General features: G+C 40.5%; 1 protein-coding gene across 3 annotated transcripts in view; it reads right to left on the bottom strand.

The window, feature by feature from the left end:
- Window positions 1-20,529, bottom strand: part of DOCK9 (dedicator of cytokinesis 9) — a 230,536-nt gene that overhangs the window by 104,875 nt on the left and 105,132 nt on the right. For all 3 annotated transcript variants that reach the window (XM_018564643.1, XM_018564645.1, XM_018564644.1), the window contains exons 3-7: window positions 20,048-20,137; window positions 17,366-17,448; window positions 10,713-10,782; window positions 3,966-4,061; window positions 1,263-1,397 (exon numbers count right to left, since the gene is read on the bottom strand). In XM_018564643.1, the coding sequence (XP_018420145.1) occupies window positions 1,263-1,397; window positions 3,966-4,061; window positions 10,713-10,782; window positions 17,366-17,448; window positions 20,048-20,137 (474 nt within the window). The remainder of the gene's footprint in view (window positions 1-1,262; window positions 1,398-3,965; window positions 4,062-10,712; window positions 10,783-17,365; window positions 17,449-20,047; window positions 20,138-20,529) is intronic.

The raw sequence follows: 20,529 nt of genomic DNA, 5'->3' as shown, positions 1-20,529 counted from the left end.
CGTTGAAGGGACAACCAAATTGCTCTGAGCTCCAGGATGTTGATCGGGATTTAAGATTCCTCCACCGACCAAGTCCCTTTAACATAGAGGTTCCCCAGGACTTCCAGATAATGCAAGAGGCAACAGTCGGTTGACTTCTGTACTGCAGGGTCTAAACATGAGATTGGATCTATTCTGGGGGAAGGAAGATCTTGGACAGGGCAGTGTCCAAGGCAAAGCCCAGGTATTTCAAGCAACGGGAGAGTTTCAGCATTGACTTCTGGAGATTAAGGACCCATGATGCTCCACAGGGTTTATATCATTCAAGGAATGTTGGACTATAACACTTGCAGACTGCTGTTTGGAGGAGAGGACCACCCAAATACCGCACACTATGTGGCTCCCATGAGACTAAAGCAGAACCAACATGGAGCCAGCACCTTGGTGAAAACCTGAGACACAGTGGAAAGGCTGCATGAACGGACAACATGACTGTGTGCCAGGTGAACGGAAGCGGTGAACGAGCGGGTAGATTGCATACAGAATTTTAAGAGTCGCAGAAACGTATTGAAGATCTTTAGATTGAGAGTAGGGCGAACCCCTCCCCCCCTGCTTTGGAGACAGTGAACAGGTTAGAGTAAAACTTCTATAACTTTTCTGCCTCCGGAACCCCGTGAGAAATGAGCCAACCTCATTTGTTACTTGAAAGGGGCTTTAAATGAAATAATTTGCAGATTGAAGTTCATCCCTACAGATGTGTAAAAACAAAGTCAATATAAAACCAACAATGTTACTTTGTATCTCAAAATCTGGCATATGAATATCAAATAGTCTGATATTTTCACAGCAGCCGCCATTACAGCTTTTATATTTGAACATCAACTCCCCACTGTCATCTTGACAGTCATGAATTGGCAGGAAGTGACAGGGAAGGGGGGGAGTGGCAGTGGGACCAGAAGGATAGGGTTTACTATATAATCCCTGTGTACCTCGATTATGTATTTTTAAATTTTGTGGCCTGTATGTAGTACACGCCCAGTGTCCACAGGTTGTTTAAGTCAATATTAAAGGAGGCCCACATAATGAAGTACTGTGATAACAGTTTTTAAGGTAATCCTGAAAGACATTTAGATTACAAAATTTTACAGGAGCAGTTGAATATTAATGTGAGCTTGTCAAAAGATTTTCTATTGCTGTTCCAAATGTGTAAGCAAAGATTTTACGGTACAAAAGAAACAAACCAGCATTCAATGAAAGAAGGGTTTGAAAATGCATTTTATTACCTGTACAACACCCATGCAGGAATCAAGGAATATTGACCCTTTAGGTTCTTTGGAAATTTTCTCATCTTTGTAGAAGTTTAGGTTGTATGAGCCATCACCAAGTTGAATAAGGTGGAAAAATCTCCTTTTAAAAGACTACAAAGAAAAAGACAAAACAGTATTTCAATAAATGTGTATTATTAAACATGTGGTGCTAGGAAGATCAACAGTGTGCAAAAATGACAAAAACACACACAGGATTGGCACTTATATCACTGAACTCAAGTTTCATAATGAGAAGCAGCAAATCAGCAGTAAATGGATGTGTGGCTGAGACTCATTCCATTTATTACAATGTTTTGCAGTTCACTGTATTACCAAGCAACCAGAGCACATGTCTGTTGAGATATATTTTTGCTACCAGCTTTCGGGTAAAAATGGTGCTGAAGTGCAGACACCCTGCGGTACCTTCAAACATCTCTGTTAGGCTAGACACTTGATTTGCAACACCAAGAAATCAAAGTTCTGCTTATTAGGTGAAAATCAACCTGTGAATAAGTGTGTAAGTGGTTAGGATTAAAACGCCTGTGTAGCCTGAGCCAAGTGTAGAAATGGGTCCTCCCCTCCTGGACATAATACAAGTTTATTTTAACCACTTGCTGACTGGGGTGTTTGCACCCCTTCCTGTCCAGGCCATTTTTCAGTATTCAGCACTGCATTACTTTGACTGACAATTATTCCGTCATGCAACGCTGTACTGAAAATAATTTTATATAGTTTTTTGGGGGACAGATAGAGCTTTCTTTTGGTGGTATTTAATCACCACTGGGTTTTTTATTTTTTACTTTTTTATTTAACAAAAAAAAAAGTACAGAGAAAAAAAGCAACTGTTTTCCCTTTATTATGTTAACATTTATTATTACCCAATTTTTTGGTAAAATATAAAAGGTGGGGTCACGTCGGGTGAATAGACACTAAACATGTCAAGCCTTAAAATTGTGCATGCCTGTGAAAGAGCAAAAAAACTACCACACCCAAAATTGGCCATGGGTGACGCTTTAAAAGTTTTAACCACTCATCAATTTGGTGTTAAAGGAGAACTATGGGGTCAGTGTTTGTTTTTCCCCATAGTGCTCCTTAGGGTAACGGGAGGACGCTAGTTTGTGTCCGCCCGTTACCCTAAGGAGAACTATGGGGTCAGTGTTTGTTTTTCCCCATAGTGCTCCTTAGGGTAACGGGAGGACGCTAGTTTGTGTCCGCCCGTTACCCTAAGGAGAACTATGGGGTCAGTGTTTGTTTTTCCCCATAGTGCTCCTTAGGGTAACGGGAGGACGCTAGTTTGTGTCCGCCCGTTACCCTAAGGAGAACTATGGGGTCAGTGTTTGTTTTTCCCCATAGTGCTCCTTAGGGTAACGGGAGGACGCTAGTTTGTGTCCGCCCGTTACCCTAAGGAGCACTATGGGGAAAAACAAACACTGACCCCATAGTTCTCCTTTAACAGTGATTGATGGCCCTAAAATTATTGCTGAGACTGACGTTAGTGATGATGTGCAACATGTGCGGCGTAATATGCACGTAGGCGCACCCATTGGATTTTTGCGCATTTTTGTGGGGGGACTATAAAAAAGTTTTGGTGGGTTTTTGTTTTGAGTGCAAAATGTATTTTGTGAAAACAATTTTTGTCTACACCTAACTTTATTGTTATCATATAGGGGGCTAAAAATTCCCCTATGTGATATCAAATTACAGTGACAGGTCCTCTTTATGGAGACATCAGGGGTCTCTAAGACCCCTAACGTCACCTAGGGACCCCCAAAAAAGCTGATGAAGCAGAGATATGCTTCACCAGCTTCTCTCCGGCTTCTGTAGCCGGAGAGTGACAGCTGAATGCGGAAGTGATGTAATGAACATCATTTCTTGCATTCACAGAACGGGGAGATCATCGGAGATCGTGTACTAATCTCCCTCCATTCTCCCTCCACGGATCCACAATGCCGTTCCCAGATCAGGCGACCAGGATTGCAGCAACGGCGATGACGGCAGGTACGAAGAGGAGAGGGTGGGGGGCGAACAGCAAGGTACCTCATACAAGCGATCTGGCGTCTTTACAGACGCCGAACCGCTTGTATGTAAACAGCCATCGCTGGCTGTTTCAAATTTTGCCAGTTTTCCGCTTGTGAGCGCCAGGGGGAGTGGGCACGAGAGATGTTTTAATGAGGCCACCCACTGCCAGAAGGCTCCCGTCTGGCCGTTTCTCTAAGTTCGAAGGGCGGGAGGTGGTTAATCTGAGTTCTGTGTCCCTGTGGGTGCTCCTTAGACCCTGGGTCCAGACTATACATAGGCCATATATTTCCCTCCTAAGATTAAACCTTCCCCCTCCGGGCACTGTGCCCTGCTCCTTTTTAAACAGTCAATTTGTCAGAGCCTCAACTGGCAGCAGAGACTCTAGCATTTGACAGATGAATGGCTCGAGGTGGGGCCTAACATCAGGAAGATGTGGAGTTCAATCTAGACTTGTTAGTATTTCCAGAAGGAGAGGTTAGCAATGGCAGCCTCTTCACTACACAGTCTCTGCAATATGTGGGGATAAAAATGCTCTACGCAGAGCAATGGATGGTAAATCAACAGTTTTAGCAATTAGTGTATTGCCTACATAGGCTGCAAGACATGCTGAAGGTACATAAATGTTCATATTATTAATGTTTGTTGTAGTGTGATACTTACCCTCATGGTGACGCTTATTGCACTGTTCATGTTTCCCTTGTACAGCCAGCCATGTTTTGTGATTCCCCCTTTCTGTGACCCAAGTGATGCCGCATCCTGCATACAAAACACTTGTGTTAAAATCAAAGGTCATTGTATAGTTTACAATGTTTATTTTACTACTGTTCTTAGTAGACTACATCTTTAAACAGTATGCCCAATTAACAATCGTCTAATACAAATATATTTCTGTTAAGATCTACTTTAATACAGCTGTTTCTTAATTCAAGGACTGAATGTAAGAGAACAGCCAGATTTGCTGAGAAGGCAAACAATTTAAATATACTGCAAGACCAATTAAGTCTGGCTTCTGTAAAGGGCATCACTTAATGCAAGCATTTATTAGCGGAATATTCTGAACCAAGTCAGGCTGGTTATTCCAATATCATGTATTCTTGTCTTCTGTATGCCACATTCATTTTTAATGACCCGTCTTACAGGAAGCAATTATAGATTGCGGTCAATCTGAATAAGGTCACTCATACGTTTCACTGGGAAACCTGACACATTTTATGCACAAAAAAATTGATCACTGAAACCAAACAGCCGATCTAGATCACATATATATCACATATGGGATTTTTCATGTAAGGCTACATTAAAGAGACACTGTTGTATTCCTAGACCAGGCTAACCTAAGAATGATTTCACTGAGACTTATTTAGGATTTCGGATTCCACCCAATTCAAGTTGTGGCTTGTTCCATTTTTAGCCCATGCAGTTAAAGTGCTATGCACAAAATTCAGTTTTCACCAAGATAATTTCAGAAAATTTAAGTCTGTGTAATTACACTTAACTTAAAGTCTAAAGTACTGGTATCCCTTTACCTTTTCCCAAACAATTCAAATGCTTTGTGGAAGAAGCTGAAACTGTAACAAATAAATGTACACACTGTTCTTTATTCCATAGTCCCTACTCTTGGTTTATGACTTAACCCAGGGCTCGACAAATCACAGCATTTTCTTCTAAATGCTAAACAAATGAAAATATCATGGGCATTTTCATGTGTACCCCTTTGAAGCCAAAAGACTTAAGGTTCAGTTGACAAAATTTAAACACCAGGCTCAGGATCCTTATTATGAAAAAAACAAAAAACTACCATCTCCAAAAGACTATCCTGTGACCATGCTTTCAATTATCAAGATGTGTAACGGCCATGGGACCATGCTTGACCTTCACGGATGTGGCCACAACAGAAAAATGGACCCCAGATTAGTGAGCAGGATAATCCAAAAAGTGGAGAATGAACCAAGGAAAACGTCAAAACAGATGCTGGTTGCTGGATAAAAATACAACAAACTCAATCTGAAACATCCGTCACTACTGAATGAAAGTTGTCTCCATGGTAGAAGAGCTATTAAAAGAAGCACAAAAACAGCCAACCAGTTCTATGCTCTCAGATGAGAAAAATTTTTTTGAAGAAAAGAACACCATCCCGAATGTGAAACATGGAAAGAGCTCAATAGTGTTTCGAAGCCGCTCTGTTCCCTCTTGCACTGGATGCTTTGAAGATGTGCAGTCCACAGAAGACTAAAAAGGCATTCTGGAGTAAAATATGTCCAATGTTGGAAAGCCCTGCTTTAGTTGCAGGTCATGGGTCCTTCAGCAGGATATTGACCCAAAACATTATCAAACATAACCCAAGAATTAATGAAAAGCAAACATTGGACTGTTGTGACATAGCCTGCTAGAAAACCTAATCCGAATCCAATAGGACATCTAGGGAAAAGAGCAGAACTGTATAGTTGGGGGAGAAAATACATCAAAGACAGCTGGAGAAATTTGCTCAAAAAGAGAGGGATGCATTGGCAGCTGAGACTTGTAGAAGACTTTCAGAGCTAAAGAAAGCTCCTGGGATGCTTTAGCTTTTAGTGAATAAGCAAATCAACAATTGCAATAAACATTTGTGGACACGATTTGTTTGCGTCAGTTTCTACTTATTTCATGGCAAATTGGAATTCTTGGGGAAAAAGTACCAATACTTCTGGTCATAACTAGACTATTACCTTTTTAAAATAAGACTGTTTGTGCAAAATAAACACAAACTGTAAGACATGCCAAATCATCATCAGTTACATTTAAAAGGCATTGAATACCCAAGTAGCTAATTAGGCTTCCTTATTTCTTAAAGTATTATTGTTTAGGAGAAAATTAATGTATTGACGGGTGCATAAATTAGTAAAAGAAAAAGGAAATAACCTACAAAAAGCCATGTTCATGTTCACTCTATATTTTAAAAATAAATAAAAATCAAAACTGTAGAGAAACATATAATCCAAAAGGAGAAAATATCCACAAGTAGAAAAACTATAAATAATTTATTCAAAACCTAAAAAACAAAGAAAAGAATACCGCATGGCAAATTACAGTTTATAATTTATAAATTTTCAATAAGAATTATTACGTTGGGCATTTGTCTATGATAAACTGTTACAGAGGTATGTCTGATCCCAAACTAGTTCCACTTTAAAACAACTAAAGCTACCCAAGCACATGTACTCATGTAAGCACCTGAAGGATGTTCATACTATTTATAGAAACCCTTGGTTATACTGTGCAAAGCATGTACTTGTGAGGACTAGTATATCCACTGAATCAGCAAATCAGAGGCATTGTCAGCAGAAAATTAAGATCCTGTGCATCTGCAGACTTCAATCTACATTCAGCACTGAAATAATAACCAACCCAATACATGGCTAAATCCCTTTCATATTTTAAATGGTAAAAGAAGAGAAAAAAAAGGGTCTGTTTTTAAGGCAAACCAGCCAGACAGCACTGACATGTCCTGGACCTCTCTGCACACTTCACTGCAGCTAAGAAAAACCATTTAGTCCAGGCTCTACACCAGCCTTTGAAAAGGGGATAAAACAGCAGCAGCACATTAATGAACTCATCCCAGGGGTCTCCCCAGATCTAAGCCTGTTACTTGTGATAGACTAACATCATTGTGCTTAGCCAGTAGTGCCCAACGTGCAGCTCAGTGCTTAGTTGTGGTGTGCAAAAACCGCAAAGGTCTGGAATACAGTGAACCACACAAGGAGCCAGCACAGTAAAAAATAACATAACTTAGCACTGTGCCGCTGGCTGTCAGGTACAGCTTTCGTTTAGCACACCAGGTATTGCTATTCTGCTACAGAGAGCGTTCCTTTGCACAGCAATGTCACACAATGCCTAGTATTGTATTAAAAAAGGAAGTGTATTGACATCATTGGCACTCACTGTGACTCCAGCATCCATGTTTAGAAAAGGGCATAGCTGGGGATCCCACAAGCCACAGACTACTACTACAAGCGATGTGTTGTTGCAGAGGTGGATACGGGTATTGTATCAGGTCTCTCACGACCTGATCTAGACCCACCATGAAGAAATAAAAGGCAAAAAATACATCATTTGTTAAAAATGATAACAAATTAATTAAAAGAAAAAGCCCTCCCAATGTATTCATTGGGTGATCTGGACATTAGCATTTATTGTTTGCACATCAAGCAGATGAGTCAAAGCAATGTCATTCACAATTTACATAAACAAATATTTTTTTCTTTGTTTGTACTGACGTAACATTGCAAAATGCTACCCTAAATGTAAATTTCACTGTGTCACATAGCCATTCAGGAAAGGAGCCGAGAGAGAACTCTTTAAAAAGATCTTCAAGAATATCCATGTGTCCTAAATAAAAGTATAAGCTTTCCAAGTTAATATCTTATCAATACCAGCCTAATATATAACAATAGTAGATTTACAAACAGAAAGCTATGTTGTGGCCCTCTGGACATGTAAGCATGATTCCTGGACTGTTTTAGGGTGTTGACCCTCCTCTTCCAGTCTAAGCACTGTTTGACAGAGAATTACAGGGGGTTGAAATTAAGATCAATTGAGGAATTGTTTGTACATTTCCTTGTAATGAATACATAAATGCATTAAATAATGTTTTTTTTTATTTGCTTGAGTTGTAACAAAAACATTTAAGGGACAATATCCAAACATAACCCTGAACGGGTTTGCCAAGTGTATCCTTTTAAACATATTCACAAAATTGCTAGAAAAAAAAGAAGACTGCAGAATGTATTAGTATTTTGCCTAGAAAAAGGACAACAAAAGATACATTAGGTGAAACAGAGCCACGAACCTTCTTGTGAAAGCATAGGTAAAACTAATTGTTAAAAAAAAAAAAAATTGTGTTGAGTAGGGAACGGTTAAAACCACAGTATGTCATTGGGGAGAGTTGCCTTTACTTCCCGTTGACACTAAAGAAAGCGAGCAGAATGATCTCCAATGTGAGTGAAGCTCCTTCCTAAGACAGTATTTTCCCCCAATTCTACTCTGGAACCACCACCACCACCACCACACTACACTACACAAAACCTAAAAAAATAAATAAAATAAAAAACCATTGGGTTTTAGAAAAACTAGGTTTAATTACTGCTGTTTTTATTTTAAAAAGTGACTACAGCCCCGATGCTGGCGACGTACACTGTACGTCGTCAGTCACGAAGGGGTTAAAATAGTTTACAATCTAGTATGTTTCTAAAGCAATATCACTTCACCCTACATAGGAAGACAGTTGAGTAGGAATATAAAGGTGACCAGCTACATCAGGGGTCAGCAACCTGCGGCTCCGGAGCTGCATGTGTCTCTTTCATCCCTCTGCTGCGGCTCCCAGTCCAGGGGCGGAACTACCGCCGGGGCCTGAGGCTGTGGGGGTGCCCAGTGAGGTCTGGTCCTGGCCAAGACCCTCCACCCCCACCCAGGAGGAATACGTGGCATCTCAGCAAAGTGACGGGTCCTGTGACTCCCAACCGCATCCCTAGTAACAGGCGGCGGGAGAGGAGAAGTGTGAGTCACATGTCCAGTCCCCTGCAGTGCACACCATCTGGCTGGGATGCTGGCTGTGAGGCTTGGCAGGTGAGTCCGAATGAGGATTATAATGGGGAACAAGAACTGTAAAAAGAACAAGAACTGATCTGCCCTGGACTGTCACTTCTATCCGACTTTGTGAGTGGGGGGGCGGGTGTGAGATCGCACTCACACCACTCACAGAGTCGGATAGAAGTGACATTTCAGGACATTTCTGCCCTAGAATGCTTGGCAGTCACACATTCCACCTCCCAAAAAACTGGGTGGGATTACATTGAAATGTCCACGTCTCAGGGCACACATTGTAACGTAGTCACAGACTTTGATAGAACACCTCCATCAGGGGGGTACGGCCGGTACTCATGTGAGGGATCTGGGCAGCCTCTTGCATGAGTATAAACTGTACCAGGGGCGGCATGGCAGAGGTGACAGGGGAGGGGGTGGAGGAGGCCAGGCCCCAACAGCAGCAGGTAAGAGGAGTTGGGAGGAGGTAGAGGAAAAAGGACCCAGCTGACCAGCCCACCTGAGGCCCTGTAGAGCCTACCATAGAGAGTCTCAGATGGGCTGTGCAGGATCTATGGTGTGCTCTGCAGGGTCACTCTCAGGTGGGCTCTGCGGGGTCACAGGTAAGCCCAGAGTCCAGTACGTTACTAAGCCCAGAGTCCAGTGCGTTACTAAGCCCAGAGTCCAGTGCGTTACTAAGCCCACATATACCTATATACATGCTATACATGCTATACATGCTATACATAGCATCAAGGTAAAAACCGATATATGCCTTGTTATCTTCATTTTAGATGTCAAAAGGGGTTTTGTGGCTCCCAGAGTTTTCTTTTCTGTTTCTTTTCTAGTGTGCTACATTAACCAAAAAGCTCTGAGCTGCAAAATTGTGAAGGCAGAAAAAAATTAAACTAAAATAATACCATTTACATTTCTTTTACAGTACAGATGTTCCTCGCTTACCGACCACTCGCACTTACGACGGACCGCCGATCGACCTCCGACCTTACGCGTCAGCAGAAGTGGTGTCCTCCGATCTTCACTGCGGGTCCCAGTAAGTATTTTCATTGCCCGATGTACAGTACACTGTTCGGTACTGTACATCGGCAATGCAATACAGTGCTGTATAGAGTTCCTCACTTAATGACCAATCCGTTTAACGACCTGGTCGTAGGAACGGAACTCGGTCGTTAAGTGAGGAATACCTGTATACTAATTCATAAAGGATATTTTTATATTGTAAAATACGACTAGCAAGTTCTTCATCAAACACAATGATCATTCAGTCTGTATTAGATACAACCATGACTATACTGAGTATGTTTTTCCAAGTAAGAAAGTATAAGTAATACTTTTAACGGAAACATCTAATTTCTTCACAATACAATCAAGAGTCTGGGTATCATCGGCTAAGACCACATTTATAAATTTCCAGTCTGTTGCTTTATTTTATATAAGTACATCAAAAAAGAATGAGGTCATGTCTCCTGAGTGACAATGAATATATGCGCTTTCAGCGAGTTTTGTGTAGCAGTTATGTGCACATTTTTACACCTTTAAGCCAGTTGTGCGTAAAAATGTGCAAAACGCAGCAAACACGTGTCTTCGAGCATTTCCCTTGAAGTCTATGGGGCCAAGAAGCACAGAATTTGCCATAAACAAGCTCATGTACTTTCTTTCAGAGACGTGCGTTTTGCTATAAGCGACAAAATGTTCAGATGTGAACATGTCCATAGGAATGAATGGTTTTTTTGGGGGGGGAGAAAAAGAGATACAAAACGTTTAGTGTGAATGAGGGCTTGGGGAAGGATATACATACTTGCCTTTCATACAGCTTATGAAGAATTTACCCACCTCATCTTTGTCTGCTTCTTCATCTACTTCATACACATGCACTGGAAGCTTTTCTGGTTTGGTTACTTTGCTGTAGGCAGTCAAATTAATATATTTTAGAACTATTAAAAATCATAAAATAGGTACATAAACAGTACATGTCCAAAAAAAACCCCCAAAAAAACCCCCCCTCACATTACGATATCACTACAAGTCAATCAAATCATAAGTATGAGCAAGTGAATAGAAAATAAAATGTACATCCAAGAACAAGTCTGCTTTTTTCATGGCTATTGCACACTTCATTCTCATTTATTTCCCCCAAAATTATTTTCCTGTTTTCCTGCATGAAAAAGGCAAGTAATTTCAGGCCTCTGAACAAAGTAATTACAAGGTGCCCATAAACAAGACGCACTGTGACAGAACCTCTGAATAAAATAGGAAAAAAAACATATACAATGGACAGCCTCTATTTTACAGGATGGAAGAGCAATGTGAAGCAGAAATTGCATGTATAATATTAAACGTAAAGAACACCTGGTCTCTAGGAAAGCGCTATAAAGTAAAAGCCTCACTGCAATGTACCATCTTAACCACCCCAGGCCCCCTGTAACTTGAGGTCTTTAACATCCAAAATCTGTCTTTCTTAATAAAAGTCAGTGAGTATCCTATCTTCTACTGCAACTCCCTATTGGTCGTATAAAGTAATGGGCAGCCTGGGTAAATAACAGGAAGTTGAGGGGGTAGGCCCTTGAACTATGAGGAGAGCTCTGCTGTGTTTTTGGCTTCCCAGGACACTGAATGCAACATTCAAACATATGTGTCAATACAGTCAGGCTCTTATTTACTTATTTTAAATTGTAATCCCCCCTAACCTTAATCCAAGTGTGCAAAAGGAGCATTAGTAGCTGCGGTGTATTGTATGCATAGGTTTTATCCTAAAAAAGTTATCAGATCTGCACACATTTGTAGTTCTGCAAAGAGTACATTATTTTGGGTCTGGAAAAAAAAATATTCTGACAGTTGGAATTCCAAGCATCAGACACAACAATCTCAGACCATGATAAAATTATGCTTTGTATCCAGGTAGTTTTGCAAGAATTGCTGAGCCTTTAGGTACATGATCAATAATAATGACATTGACATGATTTGTGCTGTCGTAGATAAATAGCAACTTAAGCCAACTAATAGCTATAAGAAAATGGCATCATATGCATTCCTTAATTAAATCTCACCGGATCACACATTCTGCTGTGACTTTTTCAAATTACACTTTTAGAAAGTGTCTGCTATTTAACAAGTGTTGAAAGAGAGTGAGGCAAACATATTCTATACTACAATAACAGTGATAACCTCACGCTGTTTCCATCACCTTTTTCAGTGTAGATGATGAGAATGAGTCACGCTGAGTCTCCCCCAGTTCCAGGAGGGTGATATCAAAGGTGAGGTCGGCTGCATACAAATACTTCTCTCACACAGTGAACACAATTTCTATTCCGACAATGCTCAGTAATGGGTTTTTTTTCACAATATCCTTTCGCTTACCTGCCTTCACAACATAATACATACCTAAATATCATGAATTTACAAAAAGACTTGAGATTTTCTACTTTAAAGTATAAGGGCCCTATTGACTTATATGGAGCTCCCTTCTCAGCCATAAGACAGAGGTAGACAAGCCCCATAGAAACCAATGGGGACATACTGAGGTGGCGCAGGCGGGAGAAGAGAACATCTGCCGCAGGATGTCAACAAACAGAGGCACACCAGAACTCGGTAATTATTCATCTGTGCATTGGAAGGGAGCAGTGACGTCACCCTAAAGGGGCATACAGGATAAGTGCACTTTGATTTAAAAAACAAGTATGAGTTAATCATAAATATTGACAAAAGGCAATGTATGTACTACATTACTTAAAAAAGTCATTTGACATGGGGAAAACATGGAGGTTGCTAGTTGCTTGGCTGTCATGATTGCTTCAGTATTTACAATCACTGACAAGGGATAAATATGCAGATAAGGGCTTCTGATTTTTCTATTACTTTTCTCATCTGCATACTTGTCTCACAACACATCCTTGAATAAAAAATTCTTAAGGCCATTATTTTCTGACACATTCATACCTATGCAACGTGCTTCCATGAAAGTTGGACGATGGGGCAGACACTTCTTTTGGTGCCTTTAAGCCCTCTATACCTCAATGGGAGTGCATGAAAAATGCTTGAAATATGCATTTTCAGGGTTTTTAACGTGAGACAACAAGCCATAAACCACCAAGCATCTCTATAACCGAGTCCTGGATAGCAGTAACAACCCAACAAAGGTTGTAAGCCTTCCCTACTCCATCCAAAACCAAATAAAATAAATATTGGCTGGACATACACTTCTGTGTCTCTAAAAAATAAATGTCTCTGCTGGTTCAGGATCAGTCAGAACTTTATATTTAAAAAGTGTTATTTCGTCTCTGGCATGTGATGAAACTTAAATTACTATATCCCTGCCTGAAACATGTGAGGGAGTCTCTCTCTCTGCTGGATTTCCCATTCATTTTATGTCGAAGAACGAGAGGGTTGGGTAGCTAAATTGTTAGGAACCATGATGAAGAAACAGTACCTTAGAGTTCCCAAAAAATATCAGAAGCCAGCAGGTAACTCTGGACATTAAATAACATTGTGGGTGGCCTGACTCTTTAAACATGCATGCAAGTACTGTGAAAGCCAACAGTTACTGCTAGAATTCAGTTACAAACATAATTATATTCTCTGAGTAAACCAAGGAAGTTCTAGATTGTTCATTCATTCCGGTCAGCTCTGTAAATCAATACTGGAAAAACGTCAATATCCACAGAGGGAGGATTATTCGTTTGCTTGGTTCCACTAAACTAATGTGGCCTTGAAGAACAACATTCCTACAACATAACTTATGCCAAAGCACTCTAACACATGGCAGGAAGCAACAGTTGTTTGAGGAGTCATTGTTACTGCAACAAGTATGCAAGGAACTTCTTTCTTATATATAACCATGTCTACCGAAACCTTGTCAATAAGATGAAATCAAATCTTCCTTTACAAGCAAGTATTCTGAGAAAAAGACAAGTATTAAAACACAGCATAAGAAAGCACAAAAAGCTGCAACTTAAAAAAACACACAATATAACTAAGCATTGGTTAAGATACAACATTTCCACTATATATGAATTTGTCTATATGAAATAGCCTATTGCAAGAAGAACGATTTGGCATAATTCAGAGTATAGTGGCAGAGAATATGCTTAATGTGCCACTGATAACTGCATTCTACATGAAGCATACTGTGTAATAGTAACCAGAGAGAACAATTCAGCTTTCATGGGGGCTACAGATTTCACAACTTTATCCCATGGCACTGCATGGCAGATCTGATTTAATACAGAAAGTATTACTGGAAGGATAAACTAGATAATACGGAAAACAAATGAAAGGCTGTATGTTTTTTCGGGAGGCGTTTAAAAAAAGTGGTCTAAAATTAGCAGAATATAGAAATATAAATAATAATCCATTCGGTATTTATAGCAGCACAAAAATCATTTCAAGGATAAAACAAGATAAAAGCCCAGAGGAATCCCAAGGCACATCGAGTTGTATTGTGGATGCCTGCCATTGATTAGCATTTAGTTGCATATTTCTACTATTTTCAAGTGCACATTGTAAAATGGAAACTGTCTCCATAACTAGGATCAGGTCAAATCATTTCCCAGCTGAGCTCCTATGGCACCATGCTGGCAGCAGAGATCATTATTACTGAAAGTCTTTTAGTGCCCATTGCTTACATATTATAAATAGGGGACCATAGGGAAATAAGCTTAGTAAAGTACAACAGGGAAAATATCTATGTACAGCATATACTCGAGAGGAAAGAAATCATTTCTAAGTTAGCCATGAACAACATTGAGAACTGAAGTCTCAGTATAGAAACAAAATGAAACGCGTTCTGACCAGCGTAAATATTAGCATGACTGCTACACTGGGAAGTGTAAATCACAGAATATTTAAGAGAACTATCACTAGCTGGCTAGTTTTATACCATATTGCAAATATGGAGACAATAGTTAATTTTAGGTCAACAGAATTTTTTGTTTTCAGCGCTGCAGTTTAGCCATTACAATATGAATTTACAGTGGAAATTTACGGATTTCTTTTAATTTTGAGGGCTGGAAATCATTTGGGCAGCTACAAACTTAAAAAAGGGCTGTGTCCTGCTTCTTATACTACTAGTCTCCTAACTGTTTGTAAGAAGTAGGATGCTGAGCGAGGAGATCAGTAATGATCACCAAACTTTGGCTGAGAAAAAGCTCTGAAGTACTTAATACACTATGCAATACCACTGCAGAACTTGGCGGAAAGGAAGAGATTGGGAGCTGTTGCGTCACTAATCAATAGTCACTAATGCGTCACTAATCTCCCATCTTCAGCGCACAAGTGGGACATCAGTTGTCTTAAAAAGTATGTTATCCCATGCATACTGTCACACAAGGGGCCTGTGTACTCCTTATGACAAAAAAGCAAGATGGCAAAAAAAATAATCAGTATTCAATATTTTGTAGCCACACACTTACAATTAATTTACGAACAGCATTCCTAGGATTCCACATCTATAGAGTGTAAGCATAATGATCACAGCATGTGTAAGGGCCAGTTCCATGCATAGCCAGTAGATAACATGCTTGGTATTTTGGTGCAACAGCTTTTATTGACCTTCACATGCAGTCAGAACTAGGTCATCATCTTCAGAGTGACAGTATATAGTGAACATGATCTGGTCACAAAATGTCTAAGGTAAAAACAGTGCTAGAGTGCAGTACTCTGTACAAGGGGCTTCAATATCACCCCATTTAAATTAAAGTAAACTTGTGGTTTGCCCATGTAGAGCAAATCAATTAACAGATACACTTAATTTCCACCCATGCCAGTTATAGACACTCGCATTCCCTTCACTCTCCCACTACTTAGTTCAGTCTCCAGGGATGAACAGATATACCTGGTACTCTGGATAAGGGGAGCATGTGGCCGTGCTGGTGTTTAGCAACTTGGACACCAACAATGACAAGAGAGACCCCAGCCCTGTGCAAGCTCCAAATCCTGACTTGGTGCCTGCACAGAGGGGGAATTTATCAAAACTGGAGCAGGCAGAATCTGGAGCAGCTGTGCACTGCAACCAAGCAGCTTCTTCAGCTTGTTCATTTAAGATTGGAAAATGAGAGAAGGCGATTGGTTGCCATGTACAGCTGCTCCAGTTTTCATAAATTCCCCTCCCTGTTTTATCTTGTTTTCGAAGCTGTCAAACAGAGCAGGGGGGTAGCAAAAGGAACATGCACAGCTACTGAGGGTGGAAGTTAAGTGAATTCATTTGCTAAGCCTTGCATGAGCAAAGCTAAGGTTCGCACATCCAACTGACATTAAGCCCGATGCCCTGAAATGAAATGGTTTAGTGGGCAGGAGGCAGTGCAATTTGACAGATGAATGGCAGGGGAACGATTAATCTTAGCTTCGGCAGAAGTCGAGGTTTCATGTTGGAGCAGGAATCCAAGGGAGCTAGAGAAGGACACAGAGATTGATTTGATGACTAACAGATGCACTTCAGTATGTGGTTAGCTTTAAAACATTTTGAGCAGATCAAGTTCAATCCCACTGTTTAATAACCTAATACAAATAATACAATCCCTTGCATAACAGTGACAAGCATAATGTAGTAATTAAGATAGCAAGGAGAATGTTTCAGAAGCGAGGTTAGGGTAGCGGTCACTCCCGCTATATAAGCTGTAGGACCAGTGTCTGTTCCCTTGTTTTTTAGCATTGCTGGAAAGGTTGTACCAGTAGACCGCACAGTACAAGGAAGGAATACCACTAAGCACACCAGCATTCTCCGTAAGCCATTCGCACAAGATATTATGGAGCTACATTATGAAAACTCAATCAACATTTCATGTTATACATAGCAGCCATTCCTTGGTTCTTTTTTCAAACATGGGCCACAGAAATAAGAATTAGAAGTCGAATGCTTGCTAACAAGAAATGTTTCTTATAATGTTTCTCTTCCCATATTTCATCACTATTGATATCTGCTGTACTCTCCAGTGCAGGCCGGGCCGGAACTTTAACTTAATTGTCGGGCGCCGCGGCTCCTGATATTAATGCGCCGGCCGAAAGGGTGGAAATAGTCCTTTCTCTCCCTGGGCCATACCACTTTATCGGAGAGCCCGGTGGAGGCCAGGAGAGAGGGGACAGTCTGACATTATGAGGTTCCACAGGCTGAACCACAAATTCCCCCTCTAGTTCTCTAATGCAGATGGGCCGGTCTATGCAGACATGACGCCGCGACCCACTGCAGAGGGTGTCGCGACCCACTTTTGGGTCGCGACCCACGAGTTGAGAACCACTGACCTATGCAATACAGTACAATAATCATAAATAATATCAATTACCTGAGTCTGCTACCATCCACTTTTCCATTATACAATTTAACAGTGATTCAGAAGTCACATGTGATGCACTATAAATCCTTTAAGATGTGACAAGCAGCACAGGAAATAAGTCACCATTGCAAAATGTTCTCAGGCAGATCACACCTATACTTCACAGCACCTCAACATGCTGACAACTTTTATGGGCAGAAGCTGCCATAGGTTAGCACTTACTTTGGAAGTTGCCGGAAATCTCCTGAATACTCCTCATACTTGTAAGTGACAACATGCCAGTCAGAGTTGTATGTTTTGATGCACTAAGGAGTGAAAAGAAAAAGGAAACACTGGCGTTACCGATGACTGACAACATGCATGATACAAATCAACATAAATAATGATAACAATTTGAGGGTGATTTCATTCAATATTTTGCATTCTTTCTTACCATATTACCAGTAATCATTTTACACCTAAAATATTATCTCAATGAACATTGATTAAAACTCCTGAAAAAGCAGCCCATCTTTAGTGGGACTCTAGATATCCTGGAAGGGATTAACCCCTTAAGGATAAAGACCTTTTTTAAATTTTTTGTTTACGTGTTATAATCCACATTTTAGGCATGAAAATTACTTCAGGTGCAAAATTTACAGGTGAAAATGTTTATGTTGCACGACATTAGCGCATTAACTTATTATCAAACCCCAAAATTTTGTGGAAAATGTAGTTAAGTTAAATTTGGTGGCCCCAAAACACTATATAAAACCATTTTTTTGGTAAAATATAAAAGATGAGGTTACGAGTAAATAGATAACCAACATGCCAAGGATAAAAGTTGTGTGCGTCTGTGAAACTGCGTCAGAATTCAGTACCCCAAAAAGTCCATAGAAGACGCTTTAAAGCATCTACAGGTCATCAGTTTAGAAATACGCGTTAATATTGGCCCTAGAATTATTGCTCTCACTCTAGCGAGTGCGGCGATACCCAACCTGTGGAGCCCAGCAATGACAGCTATGGGACCGGTAGTGATGCAATACACGTCTCTCCAAAAAAACGGGGAGGAGATCGGTGAACAGACCGCTCTCCTCCCCAGCTTCCCACCAACACCAGAAATGCCGGTCCTGGGCCCGTAGGAGGGGCAGCGGAGCGGGGGAAGCACAGCGGGGGTGTCGGGCGGGGTACCCAGTAGAAGCGATCTGGCAGCAGCCTGAATCACTTCTACTGTAAAGCCGGCCGGGCAAATCTGAGTCCCGACGGCTTTTAGTCTGTTTAATCTCTTCAAGATTCATGACGGGATTATCCCGTCATGGGATGTGAAGGGGTTAAGAAGACATACAGCAAAGAGCCTGACAATAATGTCTTGGAGCACAGTATAACAGTACAAAAGGCTGTTCCTTACATTGCCCTGGTATCATTCAACAGTACCCTTGTCTCACTCCAAGTGACAAAGAAAACAAAAAGGTTCAGGTACGATGTCTATTTTTGGAATTAGAAAATAATGGGTACAAAACCGCCCACGCTTGAGTGCTGCTCTTTTTTCATTCTAAAAATTGTATCCTTGTAGTTCATGTATCTGGATATGTAATTTTTAGTTTACACAAAGTGTTCTGAAATTGTTAGATGCTAGAGACGATGATTTTTGCACATTATTATGGGAAATTAGTTCAGGAAAATGTGTAAAATGGAACAACCCATCACAAGGAGTGTAAAAGAATAAACATTTCAAGTCTGCACACAAATGGACGTGACAAAATTAGAAATTGCCCATAACATGTTTAAAAGAATGTCAGATTTTATGTGCCTGCGAAAAAAAAACACGTGAACAATGGTAGAACTTATTCTTTAAAGCTGAAGTGTATTAAGTTTATATTTTGCCTTTCCTGGTTCCTCCTTACCCCATCAGCATGGTAATATTTAATCAGTTTTCCATCTTTATTACATACCTTATTGTAGACCCAGTGATGTCATCAGTGGGTATCTGTGCATCTCTACGCAATGCAGGCAGGACATAGCTAGTGTGAGGGGCTAGGACATAGCTAGTGTGAGGGGCCAGGACACGGCTAGTGTGAGGGGCCAGCAAGGTGATGTATAAAGCTTCCTGAAAAAAATCACTGTACTCTGCCCTAAATATTGCTCTCAAGCACCCTCAGCTCTGATGCAAGCAGTGGGTTGGCTCTTGGGAGAAGTTATGAAAATATGCCTTGATGGGTTTATGTCAGTCTGGAGTTCTGTGCATTTCTCAGCAGGCTATATTTGCATGCAGACCTCCTAAGTAACACCCACATGTTATTCTGAACCTCCATGATTGAAAGAACCAATATCCAATGAATAAAAAAGAAAGTCGGACTAGGGACAGCTGCCCTGGGGAGGAAAAAGCTAGCTGATGCTGAACATCCTCCAGTTAGGAAATGAGGCAGGCTCCATCCGACTTGCTGCAGCCTCTAATGTACACCATGAGAAGCTCACAGTGTGCAGTGAAATCAGAGTAAGCAATTTCAGTAAAGGAGAGGAGCCGGTACAAGTAAGGATGAAAGTAAGGATGGAGTTCAGCTATATATGCATTCTAACTAAAACACAATTGCTGTTAATATTTCAGTGCAGGGTAATTTAATATGCTATGAACGCTCGCTACCAGAAGCGTACACAACAGATCCATGTTGTAACTTTTGATTTAGGTGTCGACAGCATTTTAGCTAACAGAATACCCCATCCAAAGCATGAATGTACAAACAATTAATAGCAGAAGTACAAAACAATGAAAGAAAAAGTTTGGCCGTTGTTTTCGTGCAAAAAAAGTGTGGTTACAGGTTCACTTTAATGCAAGTGTTCAACATCTAGTTTTATTATTGAGGATTAAAGGCTCACCAGGAAATCAAAAGCAAATCCAGATATAATAATAAAAAAAAAGACATTTACCTCTGTGACAAAAAGACTGTGAGCTTCCTTCTCTGCATTGTCTGGCACGGTTGAACATATATATCGACCCTGACGCTTTAATGTTGCTATCTACGAAGGAAAAAGGGAGAGAACTTATATAAGTACAAGAAGAAATGTAAATGCAGTTTTAAGAGCTGAAGAATGCAATAAAATGTATTATTTGTACATTTATCATCAAATTATAATAAACTGGAGAGCGGCTCATTTTACAGGATATTGTATAGCAACTTAACAATGAAAGCAATCCTGACAACCAGACATACAGGTTGGCAAACCGGACATATATCCCATCACCTGGAACTGTAATGGACTGCTTGGATTCCACATCTATAGAGTGTAAGCATAATGATCACAGCATGTGTAAGGGCCAGTTCCATGCATAGCCAGTAGATAACATGCTTGGTATTTTGGTGCAACAGCTTTTATTGACCTTCTCATGCAGCCAGAACTAGGTCATCATC

The sequence above is a fragment of the Nanorana parkeri genome, unplaced genomic scaffold (assembly GCF_000935625.1).
Source record: "Nanorana parkeri isolate BGI_ZX_2015 unplaced genomic scaffold, ASM93562v1 scaffold768, whole genome shotgun sequence".
NCBI lineage: Eukaryota > Metazoa > Chordata > Amphibia > Anura > Dicroglossidae > Nanorana > Nanorana parkeri.
This window is presented reverse-complemented; position numbering and strand designations above follow the sequence as displayed.